Source organism: Somniosus microcephalus, chromosome 11, assembly GCF_052327205.1.
Source record: "Somniosus microcephalus isolate GS21.2 chromosome 11, FLI_Smic_1.0, whole genome shotgun sequence".
In the NCBI taxonomy this organism is placed as follows: Eukaryota; Metazoa; Chordata; class Chondrichthyes; order Squaliformes; family Somniosidae; genus Somniosus; species Somniosus microcephalus.
In genome coordinates this window covers 10976075-10989003 of record NC_140997.1, presented here as the reverse complement: position 1 = coordinate 10989003, position 12929 = coordinate 10976075, and the positions used below count along the sequence as shown (strand labels likewise).

At 44.8% G+C, this 12929-nt stretch overlaps 2 protein-coding genes across 3 annotated transcripts in view; one reads left to right on the top strand and one right to left on the bottom strand.

The window, feature by feature from the left end:
• The window catches only part of LOC147110317 (mitotic spindle assembly checkpoint protein MAD1-like), a 998542-nt gene that overhangs the window by 820307 nt on the left and 165306 nt on the right, over positions 1-12929 (bottom strand). The gene's annotated exons all lie outside the window — the stretch shown is intronic.
• The window catches only part of LOC147110318 (mitotic spindle assembly checkpoint protein MAD1-like), a 362457-nt gene that overhangs the window by 295350 nt on the left and 54178 nt on the right, over positions 1-12929 (top strand). For both annotated transcript variants that reach the window (XM_086000213.1, XM_086000210.1), the window contains one exon: positions 8536-8673. In XM_086000213.1, the coding sequence (XP_085856339.1) occupies positions 8536-8673 (138 nt within the window). The remainder of the gene's footprint in view (positions 1-8535; positions 8674-12929) is intronic.

Sequence of the window (12929 nt, the reverse complement as noted above, 5' to 3'; positions counted from 1 at the left end):
ATCGTATCCTTCAATTAACTCACCCATGTAAGACCTGAGGGAGGGTTGCAGGGTGTAATCACCCGAATGAGAAGTCTAAGGTTTGAAATGCAAAATGGAGAAACATTCATTGTAACCAGAGTTTGTCTTGTAAAGTACTATCAAGAGATGAACATCAGAGGTACAGTCCAACTCTAGCAACATCAAAATGTCGTAAGGTGCTCAGTTTTTGACTCTAGTGAGCAAATATTTACTTTGTTTGGCCAACACTGGTGGCCGGGTGTGGGGGGATCCGAGAGTCTGTGCTGGCATGTAGGGCGATGTGGTGAACTGGAGTGTGTTGTTGGCATTAATGGGAAACCTAAATTATGGTGTTGGCATTTGGGAAATTGCTAAGCCCTTTATGGCATAGAACAGTTCTTTCCCAATGCAGATGAGAAATTTGATTCACTGCCTTGTAATTTGAATATTTTAACAACCTGGTCTCTCCCCCCACCCCACCTCCTATTTTTCTTTCCTTATGCCTCATCTCAAACTTGAAAGAATGAGAGACATGCATTTATGTAGTGTCTTTCATGACCTCAGGCCGTCCCAAAGCGCTTTACAGCCACTGAAGCACCTTTTGAAGTGTAGTTACTGTTGTAAAGTAGGAAATGCAGCAACCAATTTGTACACAGCAAGCTCCCACAAACAGCAATGTGATAATGACCAGATAATCTGTTTTTAGTGATGTTGATTGAGCGATAAATATAGGCCAGGACTCCAGGGATAAGATCTCTGCTCATCTTCAAAATACTGTCATGGAATCTTTTACGTCCACCTGAGAGGGCAGACGAGGTCTCGGCTTAACGTCTCATCCGAAAGGCGGCACCTCAGACAGTGCAACACTCCCTCAGTACTGCACTGGAGTGTCGGCCTAGATTTTTGTCCTCAACTCTCTGAAGTGGGACTTGAACCCACAACCTTCTGACTTGGTGGCGAGAGTGCTATCAACGGCTGACACTTGGTAACTTTGCACAGATAGAATTCCATTGATGGTGGTGGTGACCTCCTTGTCTCTATTCAAGTGCCCAATCTTCATGTGTGACCCTGGTTGAGTGAGTGTTGTAGGCTATTTGACTATCGGAGCACTGACCATTCTATCCCCACACAGTATTGACACAGAGGCATTGTTCAGATAACAATCAGAAGGAATGAACCATGGGCTTACCTCAACCTGCTTGCGGTTATCCTGGGATTATATGTAACCGTTTTTCCCCTGCCTCAAAATGCCAGAGATTGATGAACTCGGGACAAACCAGAAATTGAACCTGGAAACACCCTTGCTCAATGTGGCTTGGTGTCATTTCAGATGGTACGTTAACACTCTAGCAATCAGGAGATGCAACTATTGTGCTGCCATTTAAGTCTGTAGTGCTCTGTGAGGAAAGAAGGCAAGAAGAATGAACAAGATTCATTGTAGATTATCTGTGGTTGTCGTGGCCACTGTTGCTCTGTCAGAACTATAAATCTGAGTTTGTTTGCAAGTCTTCAACACGGCAACAACATATTTCGAAATGTTTGCCCTGTGATGCTAGTAATGAAATCTTCCTTATGACATAGCCATTGTACATCTTTTTTCTTTTGTGCATAAAATTAAAAAATTTCTGTTATAATTTCACTTCAGTGAATTTGGGTCATTGAGTTGTATTGGGTGTTAATTAATGCCCACTATTAAAATTTACTAGCAAGCAAATAGCACTTTAAACTGTATTATTCAATATCAGTCGGGGAAAATGCTATTGTTAAGTATGAGCCCAGCAGTGAATAAGCACTACATTGAAGTGTACTTTTAGGAAATATTGATGGAATTACTATCCAGGAACAATTGAAAACTAAATTAACTAAAATATACTACAAAAGTAATAGGGAAATGGTGTTAGGGAAATTGATGGGATTGAAGGCCGATAAATCCCCAGGGCCTGATAATCTACACCCTAGGGTACTTAAGGAAGTGGCCCTAGAAATAGTAGATGCATTGCTGGTCATCTTCCAAAATTCGATAGACTCTGGAACAATACCCGTGGATTGGAGGGTAGCTAATGTTACCCCACTATTCAAAAAAGGTGGTAGAGAGAAAACGGGGAATTATAGACTGGTAAGCCTGACATCGGTAGTGGGGAAAATGCTAGAGTCCATTATAAAAGATGTAAAAGCAGAGCATTTGGAAAACAGTGACAGGATCGGACAAAGTCAACATGGATTTACAAAAGGTAAATCGTGCTTGACTAATCTACTGGAATTTTTTGAGGATGGAACTGGTAGAATAGATATGGGAGAACCAGTGGATGTGGTGTATTTGGACTTTCAGAAGGCTTTCGATAAGGTCCCGCATAAGCGATTAGCGTATAAAGTTAAGGCACATGAGATTGGGGACAAGGTACTGACTTGGATAGAGAACTGGTTGGCAGACAGGAAGCAAAGAGTTGGAATAAACGGGTCTTTTTCCGAGTGGCAGGCAGTGACTAGTGGGGTACCGCAGGGATCGGTCCTAGGACCCCAGCTATTCACAATATATATTAATGATCTAGACAAGGGAACTAGATGTAATATCTCCAAGTTTGCAGACGACACAAAGTTGGGTGGGCGTGTGTACTGTGAGGAGGATGCCAAGAAACTCCAGTATGATTTGGACAGGTTGGGTGATTGGGCTGATGTATGGCAGATGCAGTATAATGTGGATAAATGCGAGGTTATCTACTTTGGTGGCAAAAACAGGAAGGCAGATTATTATCTGAATGGCAATAGATTGGGAGAAGGGGAAGTGCAATGAGACCTGGGTGTCCTTGTGCACCAGTCGCTGAAGGTAAGCATGCAGGTGCAGCAGGCGGTTAAGAAGGCAAATGGTATGTTGGCCTTTGTAGCGAGAGGGTTCGAGTACAGGAACAAGGATGTCTTGCTGCAGTTGTACAGGGCCTTGGTCAGACCACACCTTGAGTATTGTGTGCAGTATTCTTGCCATGGAGGGAGTGCAGCGAAGATTCACTAGACTGATACCTGGGATGGCAGGAATGATGTATGAGAAGAGATTGGGTCAATTGGGCTTATACTCGCTAGAGTTTAGAAAAATGAGAGGGGATCTCATTGAAAGTTATAAAATTCTAACAGGACTAGACAGACTAGATGCAGGAAGGATGTTCCTGATGGCGGGGGAGTCCAGAACCAGTGATCACAGTCTAAAGATAAGGGGTAAGCCATTTAGGACAGAAATGAGGAGGAATTTCTTCACCCAGAGAGTGGGGAACCTGAGGAATTCTCTACCACAGAAGGCAGTTGAGGCCAAATCATTAACTATATTCAAGAAGGAGTTAGATATATTTCTTAAGGCTAAAGGGATCAAGGGAAATGGGGAGAAGGCAGGGACAGGGTACTGAGTTTGGATGATCAGCCATGATCTCATTGAATGGCGGAACAGGCTCGAGGGGCCGAATGGCCTACTCCTGCTCCTATCTTTTATGTTTCTAAATAGGATATAGAATAAACATTATTATTACCAATAAGTTGTAAAGTGCCAGGCATCTTTCTAGTAACTTAGTAAGCACATTTCTTGAAATGACATAGCAATAATCGCAAGCATTAAATGAAAAATAGAGTGAATTGTGGTAATTTGCTTAGTAGAATTTGAATTTTAGAGGCAATCAGCAATTCGATAATATGTGATGTGAATAAAGCTGAAGAAAGAATAGTTGATATAAGTGACTATGATGGGAAGTGGTTATAATTTTAGTACAGGTAGACTATCCTTTATCTGAACTTCCGAAAACCTCTAAAATCCGAAAGTTTTTTCGTTCAGCGTAAGTCGTGCGCACGACATGACCAGAGTGGCGCACGACTTACGCTGAGCAGGGCAGAGGGTCACAGAGTTCCCTCCTAGGTAGGAGATTGCAGGCCGAGCCGGGCAGTGTGAAGGAGGTGCCGGGAGAGTGAACCCAACAATACAGCGGCCGGTCCGATAGCTGCAGTGGCCCGTCCGATATTCTTTTCTTCCCCTGACCCGATCCGCGGCCCGTCCGATATTCTTTTCTCCCCCCCACACCCGACCCGACCCCCGACCCGTCCGATATTCTTTTCTCCCGACCCGAACCGCGGCCCGTCCGATATTCTTTTATCCCCCCTGACCCCGACCTGAACCGCGGCCTGTCCGATATTCTTTTCTCCCCCCCCCCCCCCCCCCCCCCACCCGACCTGATTTGCGGGCCAGCTTAGTAGGAGTCAGACGATATCCGGCTTTCCAGAGAAGCAGGAAGGGGAATGAGACACGGAACAGTCGCAAGAGGTAGCCTGAACTCTTAAAATTAATTTTAAATACAGATTTCCCAGTCTTATAATAATACCTTCTGAAATCCGAAAAATTCCGAAAACCGAAACTCAGCTGGTCCCAAGGCTTTCGGATAAGGGATAGTGTACCTGTATATCTAATGTTTTATCTTGACTTCTGATCTGAAAATGGCTTTGTAACTCAGCTGTCAGACCAAGCACAAAGATGTATTACGTCTGTACAACATGTAGTGACTGTTATTTTCTTGTTATTAACTGTTGACTGTCGCTCGACGGTCTTGCAGTGATAATGTCCAATAGTGACAAACTTCTGAGGGCAGCCGAATTTGAGGAGGACACTCCATAATCCCTCACGGTTGACAGTGTCGAAGGCCTTTGTGAGATCAAAGCAGGCCATGTACAGCGGTTGGTGCTGTTCCCTGCATTTCTCTTGTAATTGACGTGCGGTGAAGATCATGTCCATTGTGCCCCTTAGTGGGCGGAATCCGCATTGCGACTCTGGGAGGAGCTCTTCGGCCACTGGGAGAAGGCGATTGAGGAGGATTCTTGCGATGACTTTTCCTGTGGCAGATAGCAGGGAAACTCCTCTGTAATTACCGCAATCGGACTTGTCATCTTTCTTGAAGATGGTCACAATTACGGCGTTTCTGAGATCCCCTGGCATGCTCTCCTCCTTCCAGATAAGAGAAATGAGTTCATGAATTCACGCCAGTAGTGCTTCTCCGCCATGCTTTAGTGCCTCGGCGGGGATTCCATCTGCTCCTGAGGCCTTGTTGTTCTTCAGTTGTCGGATGGCCTTTTCAACCTCATGCCGGGCTGGGGTTCTGCTGAGATGGTGGCAGGTAGCATGCTGTGGGATGGAGTTGAGGACACTCGTGTCGAAGACAGAATCATGGTTAAGGAGATCTTCGAAGTGCTCCTTCCAGCGGGCACTGACTGCTTCCCTGTCCTTGATGAGTACCTCTCTGTTCTTGGCCCACAGTGGGGAAGGGCTTTGGGTGCTTGGGCCGTAGATGGTCTTGACTGCGCTAAAGAATCCACGCACGTCGTGGTTGTCGGCTAGCTGCTGGATCTCCTGCGCTTTCTCCACCCACCATCTGTTCTTTAGGTTGCGAGTTTTTTTGTTGGACCTCGGCCTTCAGGCTTCTGTAGAGCTGCTTTCTTGCTCTCGAGTTCTGTTGCTGTTTCCAGATCAGAAATGCCTTGCGCTTGCGGCTTATTAGCTCCTGGATCTCCTGGTCATCCTCGTCGAACCAGTCTTGGTGTTTCCTGGTTGAGTGACCGAGCGTCTCTTCACAGGTGCTGATTATGGAGGCCTTGAGTGCAGACCAGACGCTGTGGGCACTCTGTGTCTCTGCATCACTGGCAGTCATCAGGTTGTTTGTGAGGCACAGGCTGAATAGGCTTCATGACGACGCGCAAGCCGTGATCCTGACCAACGGTTACGCCACAGACCCAATTCACGTACGAACCGGGGTCAAGCAAGGCTGTGTCATCGCACCAACGCTCTTCTCAATCTTCCTTGCTGCAATGCTCCATCTCACCCTCAGTAAGCTCCCCACTGGAGTGGAGCTAATTTACAGAACAAACGGGAAACTGTTCAACCTCCATCGCCTCCAGTCCAGATCCAAGGTCGTCCCATCCTCTGTCGTCGAATTACAGTATGCAGACGATGCTTGCGTCTGCGCCCACTCGGAGGTCGAACTCCAAACCATCGTAAATACATTCACCGAAGCATACGAGAGCATGGGCCTTGCACTAAACATCCGTAAGACAAAGGTCCTCCACCAACCTGCCCCCGCCACACAGTGCTGCCCCCCCGATTATCAAAATCCACGACAAGGCCTTGGACAACGTGGACCACTTTCCATACCTCGGGAGCCTACCATCAACAAGGGCAGACGTCGACGACGAAGTCCAACACCGCCTTCAGTGTGCCAGTGCAGCCTTCGGTCACCTGAGGAAGAGTGTGTTTGAAGACCAGGACCGCAAACCCGGCACTAAGCTCATGGTCTACAGGGCAGCAGTGATACCTGCCCTGCTGTATGCCTCAGAGACATGGACCATGTACAACAGGCACCTCAAAGCACTGGAGAGGTACCACCAACGCTGCCTCTGCAAGATCCTGCAAATCCATTGGCAGGATAGGCGCACCAACGTCAGTGTTCTTGCTCAGGCCAACATCCCGAGCATCGAAGCTCTGACCACGCTCAATCAGCTCCGATGGACGGGTCACATTGTCCGCATGCCCGATATGAGATTCCCAAAACAAGCACTCTATTCGGAGCTCCGGCACGGCAGGAGAGCCCCAGGTGGGCAGAGGAAACGCTTCAAGGACACCCTCAAAGCCTCCGTGAAAAAGTGTAGCATCTCCACCGACGCCTGGGAATCCCTGGCCCAAGACCGCACAAAGTGGAGGAGAAGCATCCGGGAAGGCGCCGAACACCTCGAGTCTCTTCGCCGGGAGCAAGCGGAAGCCAAGCGCAAGGAGCGCACGTCAACCCAAGCACCCCACCCACCCCTTCAACCACCGTCTGCCCCACCTGTGACAGAGACTGTAGGTCCCGCATTGGACTCATCAGTCACCTGCAAACTCATTTTTAATGTGGAAGCAACTCATCCTCGGTCCCGAGGGACTGCCCAAGAAGAAGGAGAAGAAGAATGTCCAATATAGACAAAAATCACGCATCAACTGCCTGTAGCATCTGACTGCCACTGGCCAAAACAAACCATAAAGCTGAATAAAACTGCTCTACCAATCCCACAGTATGTATTATTGAGAAGAATGAAGATTTGGAATCGATTTCTGGAATGTAATCTCATTTTGTGGTTCAGATAACACTTGTTAACTGCTGCAGCTTTGCTCTAGTGGTTTATTATGTTATCTGAAGCCCCTTGATAAGATTACTGTTTTGTAATCACCCCTAGGTATCCCATTATTCTGCATTCATCTTGTTGCCACTTAGTGCAGAATTGCTATCATGGACAATCATGCTGCATTACAAAGCATATGTATAACCTATGAAACATAGTGCACTCATATCCCTCGGTTGGTTGAGGAAATTCACTGAAGACTTGCTTTCAATTTGAAGTGGAGGTGAGGCGATAACAGACCTCTGAGGAAGAAAAGAAAACAGCTAGACATTGAGGAGATTGATTTGGTTCAAATTAATCTTTATTTGCTAGCTTTCAATTCAAACAATTGTTTGCTAATTATTTTACTTTCCTTTTCTGCCATTAATTATCTCCATTTTGTACAAAGAAAAAAAAAGACTTGCATTGATGTAGCATCTTGCACAGCCTCGGGACGTCCCAAAGCGCTTTACAGCCAATGAAGTACAGTACTTTGAAGTTTAGTCACTGTTGTAATGTGGGAAACGCAGCAGCAAATTGTGCAGGTCCAAGGTCCAACAAATAGCAATGTGATAATGACCAGATAATCTGTTTGTGATGTTGGTTGAGGGATAAATGCTGTACGGGTAATGGGGTAGAAGGAAACTTGCTCTCAACCCCCAGTAGAGCTGCTGTATAGCTGTCTGCTACAAGTCATATATGAGGGCAGCTGTGAATCACTGGACTTTTCGTTTTTTTTATCTTTGTGAGAAAGCACCCAGCCTCCACATGGTTGAAGTGCAGCTTGGGACTCTCAGGTATAGACCATGTCCTGTTGCCCCTTGATGTGTTCACATTGGAATTCCAGTCATTTGTACCACCGTCTCATTCTCTTTTGATGGATTTTAATGTCAGGGTAGTTATAATGCTGGTGATGCTGTAACTGGTCGTCTTAAAAAAGATCCTACAGCTGGGTGCCCAAGGAAACAAAACAAGTAATTAAGGGAAAACTAATGTGGCATCTAGCAACGTTATTAATTTTCTCTGCGGCCTATTTTAAATTAATGTTCACCAGCAGAATGAGATTTCTGACCAGGTCCCGAACAAGAAACCCGATTCTTCACTGAGTTATGGAATATCTGAAAGAAGGCAATATAATCTAACCCTATCTGTTCCCATATGTGTGGTTGCAAGGACTTTGAAGAAAGCTGATGTAAAGAAGCTGAAAATTTGAGCTCCATTTATTTAAAAGATGAGGCTTATTCTCCCAGATTCTTTTGGATCACTTTAATAGATAATGTCATTCACTGCAACCAAGTATTCCTGGGAACTGTTTGAGAGCATATGGAGGAAGCAAAGCAGAATTTTAATTTTAATCTTGTAATCTCAGCGTTTGATGTTTTGTAGGCTCGTGATGGGATGAAATGCATCTTGGATTCTTATGACAATGAGCTGGTGGCCAATTATTCGCCACAGCTGAACCGGCGGGTCCGTGAAGCGGAGGACATGGCTCAGGAACTCCATGTCCATATATCTGAGCTGCAGGTAAGCAACGACTGGCTCCTCCATCACCAATTAGACAACCGTTGGAATGGATGAGATTCCAGATCTTTTGAATTTTGAGAAGTTTGGAATTTATTTAAAGGGTTGTAGTCTTCATGAAAAAGTATTCATAAATGTACACCTGCATTAAAATTAGGCAGAGATTGCATTGGGAGTCAAAAGTTGAATAGCTCAAATAAAAACAGAAACCGGTGTGGAACTTGTGTAAGGTGTGGGATGTGCAGTGTATGATCTTTGCAATATTAATAATCACTAATAAATCCAATAAGGAGTTCAGGAGAAACTTATTTACTTGAGAGTGGTGAGAATGTGGAACTTGTTCTCACATGGAGTAGTTGAGGCAAAGCAAATAGCATAGATGCATTTAAGGGGAAGCTAGAAAAGTACATGAGGGAGAAAGGAATAGAGAGATATGTTAGGGTGAGATAAACTAAGGTGGGAGGAGGCTCGAGTGGTGCATAAACACCAGTGTAGACCAGTTGGGCTGAATGGGCTGTTTCTGTTCTGTAAAATTCTATGTAATAAAATTGTCTCAAAATGCAATTATGTTTTTGCATGTGATATGGTGGAGGAAATGGTGTATGATTGTTTTCTCTCTATGAAGATTTGCCAAATGCTTTTCGTGTCGATGGTGCCTTTAAAAGATTGCAGTATTGACTTAATTCCAAGCTGTTTTTGATTATTGAACTCCTTTTTCGTGAAGGTCGAGTTTATGATTGGTATCGAGAAGTATTTCTTTACACAGAGGGCAATTAACAATCAGAATGGGTTGCCAGGAAGAATGGATGTGGCCGTATCCTGCCATAGGAACAGAGTAGGGTTAATATTCCGGAAAGATGAGGTCCAATGGGCTGAACAACTTTCTTCAACCAAATCAATCTTGCATTTTGAAACAATCCTGCAAAACTGTGTTACAACAAATGGATGATGAAAAATGACACATTTTTTGGATTACGTTATGCTTACATTGTAATTACCATTTAAAATTGTGCTTTAAAAAGAAGAAAGAAAGACTTGCATTTCACGACCATCGGACGTCTCAAAGTACTATTTGAAGTGGAGTCACTGTTGTAATGTGGGAAACGCGGCAGCCAATTTGCGCACAGCAAGGTCCCACAAACAGCAATGTGATAATGACCAGATAATCTGTTTTTGTCATGTTGGTTGAGGGATAAATATTGGCCAGGACACCAGGGATAACTCCCCACCTCTTTGAAATAGTGCCATGGGATCTTTTATGTCCACCCAAGAGGGCAGACGAGGCCTTGGTTTAACGTCACATCCGAAAGACGGCACCTCTGACAGTGTAGCACTCCCTCAGTACTGCACTGGAGTGTCAGCCAAGCTTTATGTGCTCAAGTCCCTGGAGTGGGACTTGAACCCACAACCTTCTGACTCAGAGGCGAGGGTGCTACCAACTGAGCCACAGCTGACACAAAAGTATTTTCAAGAGTGTGCCAATAAAGGAGAAGTGTATTCTGCATGGTCTCAAGATCCCCAAATTTTATCAAAGGAGGTACTTGTACACTTTCTGCAATCTCTTGTCACCTCTTGTTTTTTGTGCCGTAGAATCTTGCTAGTTCCCCCACCAGTGTTATCAACTTTAAAATCCCATTATCCTACTCTTTCCTTGTATTTTTTAATGCCTTCCTTAAGGTGTATATTTCTTTTAGAACTGATGGTCAAAAGCATTGTGACAGTATCTTCCAGTGACCGCATGCTTGATGAGTGCTGCCCACAGGCCACTGACCCCATTCATGCTGCCACTGCCGTAGAATATCAGTTTTACGTCTGAGGGAGCTTGACAAAAAATGTCTGTAACCAGGAGTTTTAAAGCATGAGACACTAACTCAGGATAACTTGAGAGATGCCAATAATTGTGCAGATGGCTCCTTTTATAACAGGGGAATTATAGGGCAATTCAGCAGAATACAATTTCCTTTTAAGTGTTCCACAGGGTTTGGTTTGTTTAGGAATCGTGACTTCTTAATCAGAGCTTCAGAAGTATAAAGCATTTTAACTGGGCATTCTGTCAAAGCTTAAAGTGCGTTATAGATCGTTCTGTTTGCAGTGGTTTCCGCAATTATGTGTATGTATAAGATACATTCAACAAAAACATCGAATGATAAACTGAGATGATGCTAGTTTTTGTGCAGAATCCAGTGTCAATTAATTATTATCTTAAAGGTACGACCGAGTGAGTAAAATTTTATAATGAACTTCCCATACTTTGAAGTTGCACTTGGAATATTTTAAGCATTTCAGAACAGATCCCAATTACTTGGCACGTGATGCCTAATTAACATCCCACAGTAAGCTCCATTTCTCCTATCAAACATCAGATAAGCTTAGATCAAAATATTTTCACTTAACACTGTTCTCTCAATCTCGCCCCCCCCCCAATATAATCCTTAAGGTTTAATTGTAGAACAGTAGTACTGGACTACTTTGTCATCATGTTGCTGTCTGTGCCATGAGATTATCTGCCAGTTAAGGCAATTATGCAAATTTATACCAAATATTCACCTTCAATTTTCCCAGTTTTAGAACGAGATCTGCTTGCTTCATGAATTTTTCCACTTGTTTTAAACAAGTCCTTTTTTAAAAACCTACACCAGTTATTTAATCAGATCATTATTTGCTTCTTTAGATATTAATCCGTGGCACTGAAATTAGTACAATACTTCAATTTCTATAACTTGGAAATATACTCTTTACCTTCCGCCACCCCACTTAATATTTCAGGAGCAGTAATTTGGATGGCAGGAGTTGCCAGGGATCCGTGGAAACGGTCCAGGCAGTCAGATAAGTGGATTGGGGAGGAACCGACTATGATGGGTGGGGGGTGGGAGGGGGAGGGTTGGGGTGCTCTTACCCTCCTGGTCCACAAGGAACCCGAAAACAAAAATATTAACTTGCCTTACTGGGCCTCTTCTGGCCATTGATTTGGCCTGGCAGGGAAACGATCAGTGCTGAGGCCTCTGGTTAAAATAGCAGATCGTGCCCCGATTTGAGCTTCGCAGCCCGATCTGCATATTTGACGATGACCACGCTGATCTGGGGCAGTGTCCTTGCCGCCTGCAATTTTAAATTGCAGGAGGTCGAAGAGTGGGCATGACCCCCGCTCCATTTTAACTGCCCGCCCTTCCTGGTTTCTGCCAGGTGGTGGAAGTTAAAATCGGAGTGTGAGACTCCTTCCTGCAGGGAATCTTACTCTGCTTCACTCTGGAGTCGGGTTCAACCCCTGAATCTAGATTTAGACTGTAACTTTCAGCATTAGTGTGAATCAAAACGATTTTATGCCTACACTAGAGGTGCAGTGTAAAACTCCACGACCACCACCACCTTAGAAGGAAAAGGGCAGCAGTTGCATGGGAAACCCACCACCTCCAAGTTTCCCTCCAAGTCACACACCATCCCTACTTGGACATATGTTGCCGTTCCTTCATCGTCGCAGGGTCAAAATCTTGGAGGCCCCTACCTAACAACATTGTAGGAACACCTTCACCACACGGATTGCAGTGGATCAAGAAGGCGGCTCCCATTCCCAGGGCAACGAGGGATGGGCAATAAACTCCAGCCTTGCCAGTCAGGCCCATACCCCAAGAATGAATTTTTAAAAATCTTAGCCTGGATGATGAGAGCTGGATGGGCTGAATGTTTCCACATATTTTTAATATGAGAATGTGAATCATTTATTTCTTTCCACATCTTTCTCTCTTCCCCCACCCCCACAAAACTCACTGTGCTACTTGTCTCTTGAGACCAAGAGGTCAGACGACTTGTACCCAAGTTACCAAGATGATTGTCAGCTTGTCACTAGAAGGTGTGCAACTGTGGTCTGATGGCTCCCTGTCTGCTTTTTCCTCTGTTCACTTGGAACTTCCTCACTGCAGCACAGCTGGGATTGGTAGCTTGCAAAGTGGGGGAGGGGAAACTCAATCATACTAGCAAGTGATTATCAATATGCTATGCCACCTTGTCCCTGCATTCTTGTATGGTGCAGTGCGCTGACACTACAAGGTTCTGACAAAAGGTCATCGACCTGAAACGTTAACCCTACCTTCCTCTTTCCACAGATACTGCCTGACCTGCTGAGTGTTTCCAGCATTTTCTGTTTTCTTTATTATATGACAAGGTGTTGTACTGACAAAGTTGCCAAAAGTCCTCATAATTGAGGTGGATAGAGCAGAGTGCCAGACAGGTCTGGAATTTGAGCTTGTGACCTCTGAATTATG